Source organism: Amyelois transitella, chromosome 29 (assembly GCF_032362555.1).
Source record: "Amyelois transitella isolate CPQ chromosome 29, ilAmyTran1.1, whole genome shotgun sequence".
Lineage (NCBI taxonomy): Eukaryota > Metazoa > Arthropoda > Insecta > Lepidoptera > Pyralidae > Amyelois > Amyelois transitella.
This window is the reverse complement of record NC_083532.1, coordinates 5,481,563-5,501,627: the sequence shown is the minus strand read 5'-3', so window position 1 is coordinate 5,501,627 and position 20,065 is coordinate 5,481,563. Positions and strand designations below refer to the sequence as shown.

Sequence of the window (20,065 nt, the reverse complement as noted above, 5' to 3'; positions counted from 1 at the left end):
TTTATTTTTATTTATATTATTTTAGACATAGTTTAAGTTAACTCTTCTTTTAGCTTTTATAAAAACACATTTTTTGGATTACAACCTAGATTATAAGTTTTGTTTTATATAATTTGTTTAGATATAGTTGTAATCTGTTTTGTGTAATTAAAATTAAAAAAAAAAAAAAAAAAAAAAAAAAGTTATTTAGGTAGTTTAAGAGTTAGTTTATTTGTTTAAGTTATTTTTACGTAGTATTAAATACTCTTCTTTTTTTAAGTCCAATACTTTGCCTATTTTATGTTGCAAATAATTTTTGTGGTAATTTTGTCGAAATAAGTATTTTGGCAAGTTTTAGTTGTGATTTTTCGAAATAAGTTCTTGAGTTAAATAGTCGAAATAAGTAATTTAGTTTCAACATTATACACCAGCTGAAATAGTCGTACTAGTGCGAAGCCGGAACGGTAGCTAGTATAGAATAAAGAAGATTGAATATTTTTTTATTTATTTAGTACTGAGCTAAATATGTGACAATGCATGATGCTGTAAATTTCCATCATATTGTTTTTTACATAATAAATATTTTTATTTACATTAGGATTTTTTTAAATAATTTTCCTTTAATCTAAAGCATTAATTGCATCATCCTGATTTATTAAAAAAAATAGAAAAAATCGTGCGAATAGGGCTAAATGTTGTTTTTTTTAATATGTATATTTCTGTTTAATTGTATATACTGACAATCTAATAAAAATGTTTTAAATCTGTGGTTCTAAATCAATTATTTCGTTAATATTTTCAAATAATAGCGTAAAAAAATTCTGTCAACCTGTAATCCAGAGCCAAAATTTATTTGACATTTTAAAAATATGTGCGCCATCTTTGTCTAACTTTCTTTTGCTTCTGTCATTTCTGTGATCCGTGTGGATTTTAGGTTGGTTTGTAAAATTTTAAACCTTTCTAACATCTTGTCTTGTTTAAAATTGTAATAAATAGTGATTTTGTAACTATTATTTCAGTGAATCAAAATGCAGAACGACGCTGGTGAATTTGTTGACTTGTACTGCCCGAGGAAATGGTAAGTACCAAGTTGAGGTTAGAATTTTCCTCATGTTTCAGTGCTTTTATTCATTAAGTAGGTAATTAGTTTTAGACACGTATTCCACTGGTACCATGGAAGTTAATTTAGATATTTTTATACATTTATTAGTCTACCTATTTTGTATCCCGATCTGTTATACCAGTAAACAAGTAGTTTAGTAGGTACTTTATTTTAAGCCACGCGATAATGTTTACTATTACTTTTGGCTTGTATATTTCACCAATAAGTGGATTATTTCGTACGTCAAAAAATAGATTACTTAAATATTTTCAAATTAGTGGTTGTCATCGTCTTTCTAAGAAATTATTTTCACATTAAATTTGATACATCTTTCTTTAATAAACAGCTATGATTTTACTTTCTGAATACCCCTGTGCCTGTATAGCAGAAAATTTCCCAAAGAAATTTGTGCACAGGATACATTAATTACTTGTTTTGCTTATATTATTTCTATGCTCAAAGTGTTAGGCGGCTAATCTACCCATTATGGTCCTAAACCTAGCTGCCTCTTTTATTTTCTACAGTTTGTTCTTATGTTTGAGTTCCTACTTGTTAAATTTCAGTGTTCTAGCTCTTGCAGAAGTTCATGTGACATGGCTGTAGACTCCTACCCACTTATGCATAAATAATGTTAAAAGGCAAGAAATGGCATTGCAGTGGCAGGCAGGAACCTTAGATTTGGCAAAACTTTGTCTAAATTTCATAACTTTTTAGAGATAAACAAACAGCTCCATCGAGACTTGGCTTTTTACAGAATGTTTTTGGTGGTATTGTATTGATGAAACCAGCTTTTAAACAATAACTGATATGTAATTCCAGCTCGGCAAGCAACCGTCTGATCCACGCTAAGGACCACGCGTCCGTGCAGCTGGTGATCGCAGACGTGGACCCAGCCACGGGCCGCGCCTCCGACGCCGCCAAGATCTACGTGATCTGCGGGGCCATCCGCCGCATGGGCGAGTCTGATGACTGCATCGTTCGGCTTACCAAGAAGGATGGCATATTGACTAAGTGAGTCTTATTGTATTTATAGACAGAGTTGCCAAAATTCCAATATTATTATGATAGCTAGTCTTTTTGCTTGCTTTATCAGGGTATTGGTTGGTTCACAGAAACTCCATAGAAAGTATTCTGGCTATCATGGGTAAATCTTATCTGTTACTGCCCCTATGCCATTACCTCCACCTCTTCCTCCTGGCTTTAAGTCCTGGTTACATCATCACCACACTGGAGAGAAGATATCATATGAACCAATTAATCATTACAATGTTTTCTCTCATCCACATTTCTAAGTTTGGATAATTTGTGAAGCGGCTGTGGAGTTGGTTCCCGCATCTTTGGCACTGACACTTTGGAAGCAGCAGTAAACTTAGTTTTTTTAAATTTTTATGTCAACCAACATTGTGAAAATCCAAGAGATATGACAAATATTGTACCGTGTGGTTCCCATCACCAATACAAGAAAAGTATAGGACCACTCCATCTCTTTCCCATAAATGTCGTAAAAGGCGAGTAAGGAATAGGCTTATAAACTTGGAATTCTTTTAGGCGATGGGCTAGCAACCTGTCACTATTTGAATCTCAATTTATTTTAAAGCCAATCAGTCTTTTTAAACTCTGGTGGTTCTGTCTATCCCGCAAGGGGCAAGACATGATTATATGTATGTATGACATATTAACTGATGATGTCCCATTAATGGATTAAATTTTGCGATTTGAATTGGGATAACAGGCCTAATGATCAAAGCTAGTCCAAGTCTATTTTATTTGACAACAGCACCCATACAAACCATTTTGGAACAATCTTGAATTCTAATAATACAGATTCCCTAATATGTCTTTTCTTTTGTTTCAGGAACTACTGACGGCTTTAGTCCTATAAGCATAAAATTTACACAAAAAAAAATAAAAAATATCACAAAATTATGCCATATTTTATTTGTACACTTTTCACTTTATTTTTAAGTGCGCAAACACAGTTGAAACGGCGCAAGCATTATTATATATTGCTGAAGGTCGTGTCGGATGTCTGAAGCTCGCGCTCGATGGACACGAGTGCCTGTCGGGAAACATCTGAAACAACATGTAAAAGTTATTCCAATACCTGTCGCTAAAATTAGAGTCATTCCATTGTCGAATAGAGAAGTTAGCTATGTATTTAATATTTATTATACGAAGGAAAAGGGCACTTTTTTAATCCGCCTTTTCGCACGTCCTCTCAGAGCAATGAAACAGTGAAGAGAGATAAAAACTGGCATACTCTCCAGTTACTCTTGTAAGTGTTTAGGTGGCTATCGAGTTATGAGTCATTTATAGGTAGTAAGTAAAACAACCGTGTTAGATGAGTGAAGTTGAATGACTGAATTTTATTTCGTTAACTGTTCACCACAATAGTCCCCCCTTTTTTTTTTTTTTAAAACAAAAATATATACAAATGCAATACATACTGACAACAACAAAAAGAAACAAAAAATATATATATATAAATTGTCCGAATTTCACATTTTATTATTTATTACACTTTCACTATTTGCGTTTTTCACTTTTCGCTGTCATTCTTATACGTTCTGGGGTCCGTGTGTTCCATTGTTACAGCACTGTCTGGGTACCATTGGTATCGGGGCTTGAGTCTGGACTTGTCTGTTATCGATGTGCCTGAACACTTTGTTGTAGAACCTCCCTCTGCACCTCTTGTATAGATACCACAACACAATGACGGCGACGACGATGAAGAGTCCGCCAATCGCGATGTCGGTGTTTGTTGCGCTGTTGGTTCCACCTGACCCGGCGGCTGTTTGGGCCACCACGATTTCTTCCTTGCCACCCCAATTGCCCATATTTCCGAAGATCGCAATTTTTGGGACGATAACTTGAATGGTGTGTGAAATGCGTGAAAAAATTGTTTCGTTATGTCGCTACAATTAATCATGTAATACTTATTTGCTCATTCGTTTTTGCTGACTGTGATCTATAGCAAATCGTATGACTGGGCGTATGATGCGGCCTGACCTCGTTCTGGTTACCTTGTCTTCGCTATTTTCCGCTGATTTATCAGATTCGTTGTGCCTCTGGTCACTTTTTAAGTGCTCTAAAGGTTCATTCACCTTTTCTTCGACAAAAATATATGCAGGTTTTAATCTGTCTATAGATACTGTTGAAGTTTTCTTCGGTAATTGAATTATGAAATATTTTTCGTTTTTCTCTATGACTTTGTATGGGCCTTCATAAGGTGGTGTGAGCGGTTTCCTCACAGCATCCGTTCTAACGTAGACATATTCACAGTTTTTCATATCGGGGTGAACAAATGTTCTGTGGGTGGTGTTGTGGTGATTTTCATTGAAAGGGCTTATCTTTGCCATCGAATCCTGTAGGGACTGTGTAAACGTTTCTGGCGATGAAATTTGAGTTTTAGGGTTCATGAATGTTCCAGGAAGTCGTATGTTAGTTCCGTATAGCATTTGTGCCGGGCTAATATTTTCTTTCAACCGTAAGGCTGCTCGTAATCCTAAAAGTACTAAAGGTAGTTCTTTTGACCAGTTTGTCGTGTTTCCTCGCGCAACTAATGCGGTTTTCATCGACCTATGCCAACGCTCGACCAAACCGTTTGATTGTGGATGGTAACTAGTAGTCCTGATTTTTTTAATGCCGAGTAGTTTAGTCAAAACATTGAATAAATCTGACTCGAATTGTCGTCCTTGATCTGATGTTATTGCGTTTGGACATCCGAACCTTGCTATCCAGGTGTTAACAAAAACTTCCGCTACTGTCTTCGCCGTTATCTCTGCTACCGGTACAGCTTCTGGCCATCTTGTAGCCCTGTCTATCATTGAAACAATATATCTATTGCCGTTCGATTCCGGCAATGGTCCGACGATGTCTATGTGCACGTGATCTAAACGCGCTGTTGCCGAAAAACTTCCAATTGGCGATGAGTTGTGTCTATATATTTTACTTTTCTGGCATGATTCGCAAGCTCTCGCCCAATTTCCGATGTGTGTATTCATTCGTGGCCAAAAGTAATGTTGTGATACCATTTTCTTCGATAATCGCACTCCGGGGTGAGTGATGTTATGCATAGTGTCGAATACTTGTTTTCGAAGTGAATTCGGCACATATGGTCTCAATTGATTTTTAGAATTTTCACAATACAAGTATTTATTCCCGAATAAATGTATTTTCTTCCAATTAAGATTGCTTTTATGCAACAGCTGTTTGAGTTCGTAATCATTGTTTTGAGTATCTGCTATCTCACTCCAATCCACAGGTGAAGGACAATCTATTTGTTCGACTCGTGATAATGCATCGGCTACCGGGTTCAGGTTACCGGCGAGGTGACGTATGTCTGTTGTGAACTGTGCAATGAACTCGAGATGACGTAATCGCCTTGGGGATTCCTTTTTATTTACACCGTTTTGTTTAGTAGTGAAGGCATAACATAGTGGCTTGTGATCTGTGTATATTATTAGCTCTCTTCCTTCTACATAAGGTTGAAAATGTGTTATTGCCATGTAAATTGCCAGTAATTCGCGATCGTATGTACTGTACTTTGATTGAGTCTCGCTTAAACCTTTTGAAAAAAATGATAGCGGTTTCCAAATGTCATTTTCATATTGTTGGAGAACAGCGCCGACGCACGTTTGTGACGCATCTGTCATGAGCGATAGCGGGGAGTGTGTCGTCGGTGACGTCAATGTAACCGCGTCGCTTAGACTTGCTTTACATTGATCGAATGCTTCTAGTGCCTCCGGGGTCCATTGGATTTGTGTCTTGTCGTTTTTCTTGGACCGAACCAGATACTTGTTTAGTTGAGCTTGGTATTTAGCTGCTTGTGGTATGTTATTTCGGTAGAAATTGATCATACCTAAAAATCGACGTAATTCCTGCACGGTACTCGGAGTTGGATATTTATTTATTGCTTCGACCTTCTCAGGTAACGGCTTGATACCATCTTGCGTAATCAAATAGCCCAAAAATTCTACTTGCGACTGACCCAACACGCATTTGTCTCGATTTATTGCAATGCCATGTTCATCCAACCTTCTGAATACTTCGCGGAGGTGTTGTCGATGACTTTCAGTCGACGATGAAGCCACAAGTATATCGTCGATATATATGAAAATGAAGTCCAATCCCGCTAAAACTTGATTCAGGAATCTGACGAAGGTTTGTCCTGCGTTGCGTAAACCAAATGGCATTCTAGGGAACTCAAATAGGCCAAATGGCGTGATTACGGCGGTTTTTTCGACATCCTGAACTGGTATTTGATTGTAGGCTCTTTTTAAATCTATTTTAGAATATATGCTGGTTCCTGGTAATAGGTACGTGAAATCTAATACTCTCGGGATAGGGTATCTATCCGGTACCGTGATTGCGTTTAGTTTCCTATAATCGCCACAAAGCCGCAACTCGCCGTTTTTCTTCGTAGTGACGTGTAAGGGGCTGGCCCACGGGCTCTTGGAGGGTCTACATATACCAGTTTCTAACATCTGCTCAATTTCTTTTTTCACCCTTAAGTATTTATCAGCTGGTAATGGCCTGGATTTTGAGTAAACTGGGTGTCCATCGGTAATAATTTGATGAACAACGTTGTGTTTTGGTTGTGATAAAGCGTCGAGAGGTCTCAAAATACTTGGATAATCAACCAAAATGTCTTCATACTCTTCTGTTAATTTGATGGTCCGCAGTGTAGGCGTGCTTGACTTCATGAATTTTGCGTCCCTCTGAAGTCCAGTCGTGCCATCTATCAGGCGTTTGTTTCGAAGATCCACCAAAATATTATGTTTTTCTAAAAAATCGGCGCCTAATATTGGTTGCGTAATGTCAGCAACGATGAAAGTCCACCTGTACGGTCGTCTCATATTCAAATCTAGAGTCAGCGTTTTGTCACCATATGTTTGTATTACGGTGCCGTTTGCGGCGTATATTTTATATGTGTTATCAGTTTTCAGTTTATTCCCTCTTTTCGGGATTGCGGAGATGTTGGCACCTGTATCCACTAAAAAACGGTATCCACTTTTTCTGTCGATAACGCATAGGCGGTTTGATGGTGTAATAGCGCTGACGACCGCCTCTGTCAACGCTGTATTTAGTTTTCCGACGGCTTCTTCCAGTTGCATGGTTTTACACAGTTTCGGGCTCTATTTCTGTAACGCAGGTGATATTTACATAACCAATTGGGGCTATCGGGTGTTATTCTAGGTCTCGAACGGGATCTTGAGCGCTCCGAACTTCGGTTTCTATTGAAATTGCGACGTCCGTAGTTATTTTGAAATGAGTTTGACTTCAAGGCTGCTATCTCCATGGTTAACTTACTCATTTGATTTAATATTTCTATCATAAGTTGTGGTTGCCCGCTCGACACTTCCGATACTTCAGCTGACCTTCCTTCTAATATTTTATCTGCAATAATGGCAAGATTATCAAGTTTCTGATCTTGACTTACCATTAATACGGCTCGCACGTGATCAGGGAGTCTTGATAGCCATAGACTGTGTAGAGTCTTATCACTTACTTGACTATTGCGTGCTAATTCCCTCATACGCCTCAACAGGGAAGATGGTTTTTGGTCGCCTAACTCCATTTCACCGACCAACTTTTGAAATTGACGTTCTTCCGACTCTTCATAAACAGACAGCAATCTTTCCTTGACAGCCTCGTATTTCTTCTTTTCGGGAGGTGCCGTTATGATGTCGGTTATCTGCCTGACAACTTCTTTGCCAATTTTTGACAGCACCATAGCATACTTAGCTTCATCACCTTGCTTCTGAGGAGCCATTATCGCCTCGAACTGAGCAAACCAAACTCTGGGCATCTCGACCCAAAAATCTGGTATCTTTGACGATATGCCGAAGGCTGCAATTTCTGTGTTGACATTGCTGGTGCTCGGCGCTCCGCATCCAGGAGTTCCGGGGGTGCAATTTCCACTCGTATTCATGTTGCGCGATGGATATATGCCTCTTGGAACGAAGTCAGTGAGAGTCCCTTAAGGAAGGCTGACAGGTTGTGCAGTATAATTATCGTGACACGAAGATAACAAAGAAAATTAAATCACAAGTTAAAATCGCGGAACGTGTTACTATGTTACAAAACTAATCGGGGTCACCAATGTAGCGGGAGCGATGATTCGGCTCGACCGCCACCAAAGGGAAGATCTTCCGCCAGGCTAGGTGTTATGCCTGGGGAACCGCGGCTCCGACGATGTTGTGTCGGAGGTTGTATATATAGCTCCAATCCATGAAATCTCTGAAATCGCGATTTGGGTTCTTCGCTGCTATTGGCTGAGCGCGTCGATTTCTTCGAGATGATTGACAGTTGTTGTGTGATTTGATGTTGTTGACGAGTGGCGTAGAGATGTCGCCACAGTTCTCCCCCCCAAGACCGGAGGTCTGAAGTCTTGAGATCTTGCTGTGCAATCTGTGCTTCAGTAGCTTGCAAGTGCCAGTTGTCTTCCAGTGAGTCGGAAGTTGCTCGAAGTCCTAGTGAGTCAGGAGAGAGCCGTTGCGTTGCTCGTAGTCTGCGGTGAGTCGAGACAGTAGAGAGCGAAGTCGACTTGTTGGCGCCGGGAGATATCGTGCAGAGCTGCCACGCTGGAGAGTAGAGCGGCCGTCGAAGAGATCCAGGCGTGGGCTGCGGTAGATACGTTGGTCGCTGAAGTCGAAGAGAGTGAGTGCGGGTGGAGACAGGACCAGGAAGCTCGGTGAGTCGGCTGCGATGGACCTGCTGCGATACCCAGTTGCTGGCTTGCTGTGAGACTGCTTGCAGAGTGAGGAGTGATGCTGAGGATTGGAGTAGATGATGATGGAGAAGGTTGCTTCCAATCACGTCGGGGTCACCAATGTAAGTGTTTAGGTGGCTATCGAGTTATGAGTCATTTATAGGTAGTAAGTAAAACAACCGTGTTAGATGAGTGAAGTTGAATGACTGAATTTTATTTCGTTAACTGTTCACCACACTCTATATATATATATATATAATATAGATATCATGTTTTGAGATTTATATTTTTCTTACATGCAGAATCAATGCAGTGAATCATCCACAAGACGCATTATAGAAGTTACAATAAGCTGATGTAGTCGACTTAATCTAATATGCATCGTACGCCAAGGACGTCCACAGGATGAATTAGAGTGGCTCTCATGTCTATAATGAATATTTATTCCTTGAATGTACATACCTACATTTAATCATGTCTTTATCACTAACAGGGTAGACAGAACCAACAGTTTTAAAAAACTGTTGAGATTCAAATAGTGATGGGTTGCTAGCCTTTCGGCTAAAAGATGAATCCAAAGTTTATTAGCCCTTGATTGACTTTTACTATCTGCATCTGGGATCTTATATATATATATATCTAAGATGCAGATAAAAAAGTGGAATACTTATATAGTTAGTCACACATAATTCTTACGGAGGCATGAAACTCGTATGAGAACTATAGTAAGATAAAGGGTATTAGAACCTCTATCTCCCAAAAAAAATCTTATTAATTGAATGAATATAGACATGACATGCATACTGACCACCGCCCCCGCCCCCCGCAGCCGGGCTTGCCCCCGGGCGGCGGCCGGCAGATCGTCTTCTTCTTGCAGCCGCGCGCGCGCGCCGCCAGCAGCAGCAGCACGCACAGCGCGCGCACCAGCTCGGAGAACCGCCACTGCCGATACAAACAACACTTATATATTTGTATTCCACATTGCTACTTGCCGGCCGGTTACTGCAGAAACAGGACTAAATGGCGGAAACACCATATTCAAGCCAATTTACTGATACAAGTATTATTTAGGTTTTGATTGTTTTGATCTTCAAGACGAGGAAGAATAATATGTTCCGACTGTCGTCAGCGAGGCTGGTCCCGTAATCAGATGGCTTAGATTCCTCATCTCTAGTGAATATAATCGACGGCGGATTCCTCCGCTATGCATAATTACTTTGCATTAAAAAAAATTTAAGTAATTTTCATACTAAGAAAATGTTTAAATTATAATTAAATCAGTCAAAATAATGTTTTCTCTCTAGTCTATTTCTATTCTAAAGTTGGATATTTGTGAAGCGGACGTGGAAGCGGCAGTAAACTTATTTGAAAGAATTTTTTTGACGTCAACAATGTGATAGGTAGGTACCAAAAGTTATGACAATTATTAAGTAATGTTTGAAATGACCCATAAAGATGAATATATTTTTTTAATTTTTAATTATCTATCCCTAGAACAGTACTAATCATCATCTCAGTTGCAAGAAGTCCACGGCAGATCATAGGCTTTTCCCGAAGATGTTCACCGTGAACAATAGTGTTATGTATCCAGATCCCGATATTGTACGAATATAAAATAAAAAAAAAAAAACAATATGAAATCAATAATACCATAATCCAATTTATATTCTCCCCTGCTCAAGCAGCAGCCCCGAGTGCGGGGCGCGCGTCACCAGTACCGCGGCTTGCAGCCCCCCGGGCAGCGCGGCGGACGACAGCGCGGCTTCTTCTTGCAGCCGAGAGCACCAACCACCTGGAGCATGCCGCTAATCTCATTTAGAACATCATCACAAAATATTAGTAACTTAAGTCTCCGTCGCCGACTGTCGCCCATCGCTAACATCCATGATCGGTCAGGTCAGGTATCACGATTGTATCCTATTGTTTTATCCTATTGACCCCGACGTGATTGGGAGCAACCAAGGTACTTGTATATTATCATCATGCATGCTCCGTTCATGTCCCAACCATTCACAGTCCCAATTATCTATAACCACTACCTAGGTACCTGTATTATTTTGGCGAGAACTTTCTCACAGCCCTACCAATCGTCAGCCCTGCGTCGTGGGAGCGAGGTGAAGCGGTTACCTGCACCAGGAGACAGATCAGCCACCAGAGCCCGGACCGCGAATACTTCATATTTGTCGTGCGGAGAGCGCGGCGTGCTTACATCGTGTTGTTCGCCATCAGTTCACGCATAATTTTGTGGAGTTCATTCCGAAAGTTCTTTTGTTCTGTTTCTGACTGCTGTCACGTCAGGAGGTCATTGTTTCGTCGCTAGAGGAAGTGGCCAGCGTTGCTGTTGACAGATTCTTTGTGGTTCTTCTTGGAGAAGAACGAGAAAGAGGTACTACTACTACTCTTTGATTTCGAATATACAAAACCTGTTATGTAAAAAAATGCATAAGTTTTATGTTTTTATCTTAAGTACAAGATTATAGCAGCTTCGCACATGTAACCCTAAATATCCGTCCTATATTGCGTTCTCACGGAAATTTCGGGAACTCGTAAAAGCTACCTACCTAAGGAAAGTGAAATAAAACAGCGCAAAAGAACCCTTTCAGCGTACCCTACGTTCCGGCAATGACACGATCCTAGTGAACTCTACGTTTTACAATAAATAAACGTCAGATATTCTTTTCCTCCCATATTTCCATTTGATACTTTGACATGTTACACGCCGTGTGGTTCCGGCATTAAAGAATAAAACCACTTCATATTTTCCCCATGGATGTGGGAAAATGCGACTAAGAGGTAGGCTAATGGACTTGAGATTCTTCTTGTGGACGATAGGCTAGCAACCTTTCACTATTTAAATCTCAATTCCATTACTAAGCCATACAGGTGATCGTGGCCTTTCTGTATTTTCAAGACTGTTGGCTCTGTCTGGATATAGACGTGATACTCGTATGTATGTTAGGTAAATAAATAAAACTACAACACAGTCCACAAAACATCACATTGTATTTATCATGAGCACGCACACGCGATATCATCTTGGGGACAGCAGACCTGCGCAGCGAAGTACCCGCGCACCGCCCGCCAGTACTCGCGACACAGCGCGCACAGAGAGACCCCCTGACTCCCGGAGAGTCCCCCGCCCGCGCCCCGCCCCGCGCCCGCGCCCCCGCGCGACGTGGAGGGCGGGGCGGAGCTGCGCGCGCGCCGTGACGACATGTGCAGGGCTTGGAGGCGTTTTGCTTGTGCGTATAACTGGGGAGAAAAAGTATGTAGAAATTGTTGTAGGCATAATACTTGTTCATCCCAATAAAACATCCAGTTTTTAATCTGAAAAAAATTACTGATGTCGGACATAAATAAAAAATTGAAGGAATATATATAAGACCAAGAATATAAAATTATACAAAAAAATCATCATTTGGTATATGCGTTGTACGTAAGTATATAATTCGGTACCTGTACAGGGTCGTCGAGCGGGAACCCGAACCGGGGGTCCCCGAGCGTGGACCGCGAGCCCTCGTCGCTGGACCGCTTCACCACGCTACAAACAACATTGTATAGGTAACGTACACCGCAGTAATTAGAAATACAAAAAAATGAAGAATCAGTAAAGAATCTAGGTAGGAAGTTCCCTTAAACCATTGAGAAACGGTTTTTCACTGGATTTGCAGAGGATGAGAAAGCGTTCACAAAATACCTTAGAACTAGAAAAAATAGGACATGATATGGCTGCTTCCAAGCCTTACTAAAAAATTATCTTATAAAGGCTTCTGTTATCTTTATACAAATAATATATTATAAGTATTTGTACCTAACAAAATTTATCTTTTCATTACCTTTCCGTGGCAATGTTAGGGTATTTGCAGACCGCGTCCTGCGGCGCGATGTCGAGCGCGTACGCGTTGTTGACCGCGCGCAGGTTGGCGAGCCGCGAGCGCTGCTCCGCTCGCTCGTTGCGCTCGCTCGGCGTCTCGCCCACGGCGCGCTCCACAAGCTGGCGAGCTTCGGTTTCCACTCGTCTCGTAACCACCTTCTGTGTTGTAGATTCAACATTACATAAAAAATATAAAGATACATTAGTTAAAACATAAACTAAATAAATATAATTTAAATATTTAGTCTAAACAAGGAGGTAGAATGAAAACTATTATTCCAAGTTGGTAACATTTCTTTATCAATGGCTTGATGAAGCATTAGGTATCCGTGGTGCCCTAATCTGAACAAATGCAATAATCGACAGAAGGAGTGTACTGACAGGAGAGCTCAACTCTTGGATGTAGAAGTCGGAGATGGATCTCGGGACCATTAAAGAGAGTCCGGGGCAAACGCCAGGATCATGTTGATTAGACCAGTCTCTTCGGAGGGTGCGATCCCACCGCTGCCACCACCGTCAGATACATTACATTGAAAACGATTTTATTATGAGGGTCTAACCTGCCTTGCAGAGACGTCGTGCGAGCCGCGATGGTCGTCCGTAGCGACGAGCTTGTTGGAGACAGTCACGGAGGCGGTGGAGGGGGCGCGGCGGCGCGCGGGCGACGGGAGGGGGGAGCGCCGCGACAGGAACACGCGGTTTAACTCGTCCAGCTTCGACATTATTATCTTGTATGTCTTGCATTCTTGCGCCTGATAAAAAAAGGAGAACCGAAATTGTTTTTGATAATGTAATTGGTTATCATTGTCGTCTTCTCTCTCTATATGACCGACCAAACCATCAAAGTCCTTCCCTTTATATTCCTGTAACTATAGGTATCTTCTTTTACATAAAGAAAAACAAAGATAAAGTAAGGCTTTACCCTATTCTTATCTTTCCGTCTTGGATCCCTGGTGCTGCAGCTGGAAGAGGAGAGGTCGCTGGAGTCGGTCTTGGTGCGCTCGGTGTCGGAGCGCGCGCGCCGCTCGCCGCGCCGATCGCCGAGCCGCTCGCACAGTTTCGTCACTAGTGGACATAGAAACAGGCTACGATAAACACTCTTCTCTTTTTTGATGACTTACCACAGAATATTAGATAGACTATTCGTCTATATTTACGTTTTATTTTGAAAATTCACAGCGTTGAAGGAAATGTTGCAATGTAGTTCGTTTCGCCGTTTGTTCCACGTTAGCGTTTTTGATAGTTATAAGTGATGCCTACTTAGTTCTTTTAGTACTTAGCATGGCGCAAATATGTGAAGTTATCTGCGGTCAGGCGTTTTTTTCATTATTTAGATTGCAATAAGTATACATGGCAAACACGACTTAAAAAAATAATGGTTCGCGTGTGCCGTTCATAGCTAAAGTCTTGTATAAAAAAGCGAGCCCGAGTTAAAGTGTGAACACTAACTGCGAGCGAGCTGCCGCTGCTGGTCGCGCAGCGCGCGCTCGCACGCCGCGCGCAGCGCGCGCACGGAGCCCGCGGAGCCGCTCGGCCGCGCCGCCAACTCGCGCTTCGTTGTTATGCCGTTGCTCTCTGCTATACTCAGCCGTCTGGCGAATAGTGCAAAATGGGGCAAAAGTTAATATATCTACATATAACAAAATAAAACTTAAATTTAATTACGGGCTTTTTACATAGTTACATTCATAGAATCTCGAACATTTCTCATGGAGTAAGGATTTCTGCTGTAAGGATGCTTGCAATATTCAGCAGATCTGTCACATTCATTCTACGTTTACAGACGAAATCAAAAGAAATTTTTAATAAGAGTCACTTTGCTGTGCAAATAAATGAATAAGGTATAATACCGATGTGGTCTGGACCTCCGCTTAACGTAGCTGCCGTCAGAGACGCCGGAGTCGTGCGAGAACCGCTTGTTGGCAAACCCTCGCGTGGGGTCCACCACGCGGGGCGTCGAGGACCCGCTCGAGCTGGACGAGCCCGGCTTGCGGGGCAGGCCGCCATTGTCTACTACCAAGCCACTGGGGAGGAGATAAAATCTCAGAGGAACCTTTAGAAAATTACTTGCAGTATTATAATTGACATCAACATCCATGCGCCGTGTGAAGAAACAATCGCCTGGATGATGAAGTCGAATTTAGCTGACCAGTTCGAAGGCGTTGGGTCGAATCCCACCGCTGCCACCTGCCTTTCACATATGACATTCCTCACGTCGTCAATATAATTGCTTAATCTTTATTGCTTAGATGATGTCTTAATATGAAATAAGGAATTTCAACAAATGGAACCACCACGATCCAAGCTGAGTTATGTAAGTTCCCCTTTTATGTGGTCATGGTCACGAAAGTCAAACAAAAGTTGCTTCGTTTATGTAGTTCACACTAGAGCCTCCTTCTGCTACACAATAGTCATAGGACTAATTAGGGTCTAGGATGAGCTGCCAAAGGGAACTGGGCCGATTTAGAAGACGTAGGAGAAGGAACCTTTTATAATCCTTAAATAATGCAGCTCTGTAGTTCTGTCGCAAAATTTGCTGAAATAAAGACGTATGTACTTCCTGTTGTAAATAGGCGCGGGCGCATGTCGGTGCGGCCGGACCCCGCGCATTAACTTGTCCAGGTCGACGACGTTAGCGCCGCCCGCGGCCGACCACGACTCCGACGACGAGTGGGTCGCCATTCCGCTCTGGATAAAGGAAAAGTCAATCTACGAAGTATCCTAAGAGGTTATCCTCCCGTAAATGATAGGTTCAACAGGCTTCTCTCCAGAGAGGTGAAGATATAACCGGGACAACGCCAGGAGAAACATTATGATTTGATAAGCAGATACTTTCTTCAATTTTTACTTTCTACATCTTATTTTCTAAATAAAGTGGAAACATGGTCAATCTCGGCCCAAGATAAGAAAGTGATTGATAAAGTGTTGATGTTGAATTGCAAATCTATACTAAAATAATATTGTGAACGGCGATGCGTAATAGTTAATGCATCCTGACCTAACTTGACCAGTTGGGCGGTTTAGTCAGGTCAGAATTCTTTCAAAAATATTTGTAGTTCGCTGCACACTAACAGAGACTGTAACCTCGAACAAACCTCGGGTTGCCACACAGAACGACTTCGGTTTCCACTTGTGGCGTCGTGCTGCTGCGGTCTCTGTCGTCACAGCCCGGGAGCCCTACTAAACCGCCCCGGTCTTTCGCCTTTGGACTACTACAGCGTTCACTTGCTGGGCCTCGTGTCTATAGCTAAACCCACGCCCTCTTAAATTTTCTTAAACTAGTCCGCAATTAAAGGTTGTACTTACTAAAGTAGTTATTTAGATTTTTTAATTATCTTTAATCTCTCTTGCCTGCGACGTTTTACCTAAAACGACACAACCTAACCCTCTAACAACCTCCGCGTTGTACCGGCAATGTGTTGGTTTCCTCTCACCTCAAGCACCGTAGCGACCGCTGTGGAGCCGGGCGCGGCGTGGGCCGGCAGGGACCGGCAGCCGCATCGTCGGGACACCACACACACTCACTGACGACACGTCACATTGAGCACGAGGAACGCATTGACATTATTATTTATATTTGGTAGATACTCTATGGAGGAACGAGGTTGATTACCAAACTCTATGATCTGTCATTGGTGGATAAAGAAGGAAGTGCAAGGTGTTTTTACGCGGCAGGCAACAACCACTGCCCTCTATACATACAATCACATCTATATCTCTTGCGAGGTAGGCAGAGCCAAGTCTCGAAAAACTGAAATGCCACGTTCAGCTGTATGGCTTAGTGATGGAATTGAGATTCGAATAGTGACAGGTTGTTAGCAAAGAAAAAACACAGTGTGTGCCGGCGGCTTCTCTTGCCGAGCTGATTGTCAATATCGATCAAGGGAAAGGCTAATAAACTTAGGATTCTTCATTGAGGCGCTGGGCCAGTAACCTTTCATTATTTAAAATTCAATTCTATCATTAAGCTGAACGATCCAGTCTTTTCGAGTCCGTCGGCTCTGTCTACAACGTAAGGGAAAGGTGGAGTAATTTTATGTATTACTTAAATTATCGTGAAATAAAACAAACCAATAGTTACGGCAAGTTAATTGTAATTCATTCGGTACCTAGTATAGTCTACAACTCGTATTCACAAACAGCGGACCGGCCGGCGCCCGGTGACAGCTAGCTTCATCAGAACATAGCTCGTAAGCAAAGTGCTTGTGTTTAGTGCGAGTTGCTTTTAAAGAAAATTCGGACTTAATACGGAACAGTTATTTTGTATTAAATTTTTATATAAAAACATCTTTAAAACAATCGAAATATCACAATCTTTAAATAACACAATTCGTCTGTGTTTAACCATTAAAATTGAATTAAAAAAAATTCAAAATTACAATTAGTTCAGGTCGCAGCTGGCACATCACACACTGTCCAGAAGGCGCCATTACACCTGAGAGTAGCACCCGCACTTGACCAGCTCTTAGCCGACATGTTATCATGGATCAAGTCACAATGAGACAGTAACAAAAAAAATTAAATTGCATTTATTATAATCAGTAAACATTTGTAATTGGAGTTCCAACCGATTTTTTATAAATATGTAAATAATAAAATAATTTTATTCTCAATTTAATATTTAAAATAAAACAAAAAGTAAATAATCAATTCATCATCAAAATGAAAACTAATATAAGTATCAGGAAGCTTGTTAATGACGAAAACAAAATTGTCATAACAATGATTGCACTATTTTTCACAAAAATAATCATACCTACATAAATATAATCTAAATGATTATTTATGTAGGTATGATTATTTGGTATAGTGAAATTTAAAATGTGTTATGACGTCGTGCCACCGCGCCCTCCCGCCTGGACCTTCTCCCTTGGTCTACTTCAGCGCTCACCAACTTCAGTAGTTCCCTATCCTGTAGCCGCTACTTGCTGGATCTCATGTCTATAGCTAAATCCAGCAATTGCATTTTTTTTTATTCGAATAGCACGAAGCTTCGCTCGCGTAGGAATTAGAGACAAACGTTAGCCAGCGATTCCCGATCATATTGTGTCTTATGTTGTATAGAGAGTTAATAGATCAGTCAATTATTTAAATTAAACGATACACATGCGAATGTACACCTTATTAATATTATTACGTTTAAAATTGATCTTTCATTACCCAATTTTCACAATTATACTCCAAAAAAAATCCTGTTCTTTGTTCACGGGGACGAAGACGCGGTTAACAGCTTGTAATTTATAAAGGTAACATTTCCTTCGCAAATAAAGTGAGAATCTAGATATAACAAAGTCGTTATATCTAGATTCTGCTACATAATCATAATCTCAACATTTCATTTAATAAAAATATAATCAACATTTGCCTGTCTGCTTATTGCACAAAATGAGGTTATATTTATACATACATATATTAATAATATTATATAAGTGTTTGAATGTTTAAATATTAATAGTATAACAACCAAAGAATGAAATAGAGTATGCGTATGCGTACACCAATAACAGTTAAATACAGTCAACCGCATATCAAGCTTCCCCACATGGAGCCGCGGCAATAGAGACGAATTTGCGCAGGTTGATGTGCTGTTGACTGTACACATTACACCAAAACATGCATTTCCCAAACTTAGTACGAGTACGTATTTACATAATTTTACCAAAATTATCAACGAATTGACGCATTTTCCACACTCGAAAATAATCTCTGAATAAGCTCGGTAATGACAAAAATTGTTCATTGTTTTATAAATTAATATTTATACGTGCCGTGTGGTTCCCGGCAGTGCCGTGTGGTTCCCGGCACTATTACAAAAAAACCGTTTAAAAAGAATAGGACCACTCCATCTCTTTCCCATGGATGTCGTAAAAGGCGACTAAGGGATAGGCTTATAAACTTAGGATTCCTCTTTTAGGCGATGGGCTAGCAACCTGTCACTATTTGAATCTCGGTTCTATCATTAAGCCAAATAGCTGAACGTGGCCATTCAGTCTTTTCAAGACTGTTGGCTCTGTCTACCCCGCAAGGGATATAGACGTGATCATATGTATGTATGTATGTATATTTATACGTCGTGATATTTGTAAAAAATAATAATTAAAACTGTGTATTCAGTCCGTGGCTATGTCCAACTTAAACACCGGCACTTCTGGGGACCGGTGACCTCGCGCAGTCGGGAACCGGTCCGGAGGTCCGCGCCCACCCCATGAAAGTCAATTCTCCCACACCGGCATTTCGAAATAGGATCTAAATCTGTGTAACAAATCCATAATCGGCCGAAATAGGGTTCAAATCTGTGTAAAAACAGTGTGTCGGTTCCCCATCAGACCGTGCCCGCCGGCGGAGGGCTCGCGGGTCACTGGCTGTTCGCGAGCTCGTCCATGCGGCATCTGGAACAAGGGAATTTACTTTCATTTACAAAGAAGGGTGGCAAACAGGTGACATTGTATAATTAAACAGCTTCGAAAAAAAATCGTAAGGATACCTGAATGAAATTATACCTGCGATAAATTAAGATGTCACCAATATAATATACGGGTTAGGTTCCCCTGCAAAGGTCGCGGAGGTCAGACGGGAGTCGCTTCGTGTAAAAAGCTGACTCACCCAATTCAGAATCATGGTCGCAGGCACACCCCGGGCTCCTCTCCAGAGTGGTGCTGATATAACAAGTTAACATTTACAAGTTACTACCTGACAGCCATCTCGGCGACCTCCAGACTGGGGTAGTCCAGCTCCTTCACCAAGCACAGCACCGCCGAGAGCAGGTTCGAATTCTGGAGACACCACAAATATTAGCTATTTGAATTTCAATCTGATTTCAAAGGTAATGTTTTTTTTATACAAAATAAAATAAATAATTACATACGACACAGATTGACTTAGCCTCGAAGTATTTCGTGATACGAGTACGGTAGGTAGGTACTTGCGATACGAGATACTAAGTCAACGATACTATATTCTACAATAAATACTTATAGATTCCCAGGTTCGAATCCCGGCCAGGGCATGATGAGAAATGAACTTTTTCTGATATTCCTGGGTGTCCGTATGTACTCACCCTGGCGACGGGCCGGCGCGTGAAGCCCCTGTGCTCGGCCATCACGGCGGACGGGTATTCCCTGTCTCGCTCCCGCTCGCTAGCGCTGTTCCACTCGCGCTGGGGGTACGCCTCGGGTCTGTAAATGTTATTCTTCTAATCAAACATTGTAAAACTTTTGCGTTATTAAATGACTGGCTGAGGTACGACATACATATGTATAGTCACGTCTGTATCCGTTGCGGGGTAGAAAGAGCAAACAGTTTGAAAACACTGAAACGCCACGCTCAACTGTATGGCTTTATGATGGAACTGAGATTCAAAAAGTGGCAAGTAGCTATCTCATCGCCTACAAGATGA

At 41.2% G+C, this 20,065-nt stretch overlaps 3 protein-coding genes and 1 long non-coding RNA gene across 9 annotated transcripts in view; 1 reads left to right on the top strand and 3 right to left on the bottom strand.

Annotated features, from left to right (window-relative positions):
- The first annotated feature begins 815 nt into the window (after positions 1–815).
- Positions 816–3,007, top strand: LOC106140421 (small ribosomal subunit protein eS21). 2 transcript variants are annotated; one of them, XM_013342006.2, is made up of 4 exons: positions 816–913; positions 999–1,057; positions 1,901–2,092; positions 2,937–3,007. In XM_013342006.2, the coding sequence occupies exons 2-4, from the start codon at positions 1,008–1,010 to the stop codon at positions 2,944–2,946; spliced, it is 252 nt and encodes an 83-aa protein (XP_013197460.1). In that variant the 5' UTR covers positions 816–913; positions 999–1,007; the 3' UTR covers positions 2,947–3,007. The 2 variants fall into 2 exon arrangements, with proteins under 2 accessions (XP_013197460.1, XP_013197461.1); XM_013342007.2 differs by lacking the exon at positions 2,937–3,007 and having other exon boundaries at positions 1,901–2,096.
- On the bottom strand, positions 3,007–10,817 carry LOC132903763 (uncharacterized). Its single transcript, XR_009657479.1, has 3 exons — positions 10,446–10,817; positions 9,604–9,737; positions 3,007–3,154 (listed from the first exon to the last, which is right to left on the bottom strand). It is a non-coding gene; the product is annotated as an uncharacterized LOC132903763 (long non-coding RNA).
- A 936-nt stretch (positions 10,818–11,753) lies between these two features.
- On the bottom strand, positions 11,754–16,633 carry LOC106140418 (uncharacterized). Of its 2 annotated transcripts, none has more exons than XM_060952726.1 (9): positions 15,976–16,633; positions 15,227–15,357; positions 14,520–14,693; positions 14,119–14,261; positions 13,592–13,734; positions 13,230–13,421; positions 12,632–12,828; positions 12,252–12,336; positions 11,754–12,047 (listed from the first exon to the last, which is right to left on the bottom strand). In XM_060952726.1, the coding sequence occupies exons 2-9, from the start codon at positions 15,349–15,351 to the stop codon at positions 11,805–11,807; spliced, it is 1,302 nt and encodes a 433-aa protein (XP_060808709.1). In that variant the 5' UTR covers positions 15,352–15,357; positions 15,976–16,633; the 3' UTR covers positions 11,754–11,804. The 2 variants fall into 2 exon arrangements, with proteins under 2 accessions (XP_060808709.1, XP_060808708.1); XM_060952725.1 differs by having other exon boundaries at positions 16,104–16,633.
- A 112-nt stretch (positions 16,634–16,745) lies between these two features.
- Positions 16,746–20,065, bottom strand: part of LOC106140422 (cilia- and flagella-associated protein 410) — a 33,946-nt gene continuing 30,626 nt past the window's right edge. For all 4 annotated transcript variants that reach the window (XM_060952728.1, XM_060952729.1, XM_060952730.1 and 1 more), the window contains 3 exons: positions 19,727–19,844; positions 19,360–19,442; positions 16,746–19,058 (listed from right to left, as the gene is read on the bottom strand). In XM_060952728.1, coding sequence (XP_060808711.1) covers positions 19,025–19,058; positions 19,360–19,442; positions 19,727–19,844 — 235 coding nt within the window. In that variant the 3' untranslated portion in view covers positions 16,746–19,024. The remainder of the gene's footprint in view (positions 19,059–19,359; positions 19,443–19,726; positions 19,845–20,065) is intronic.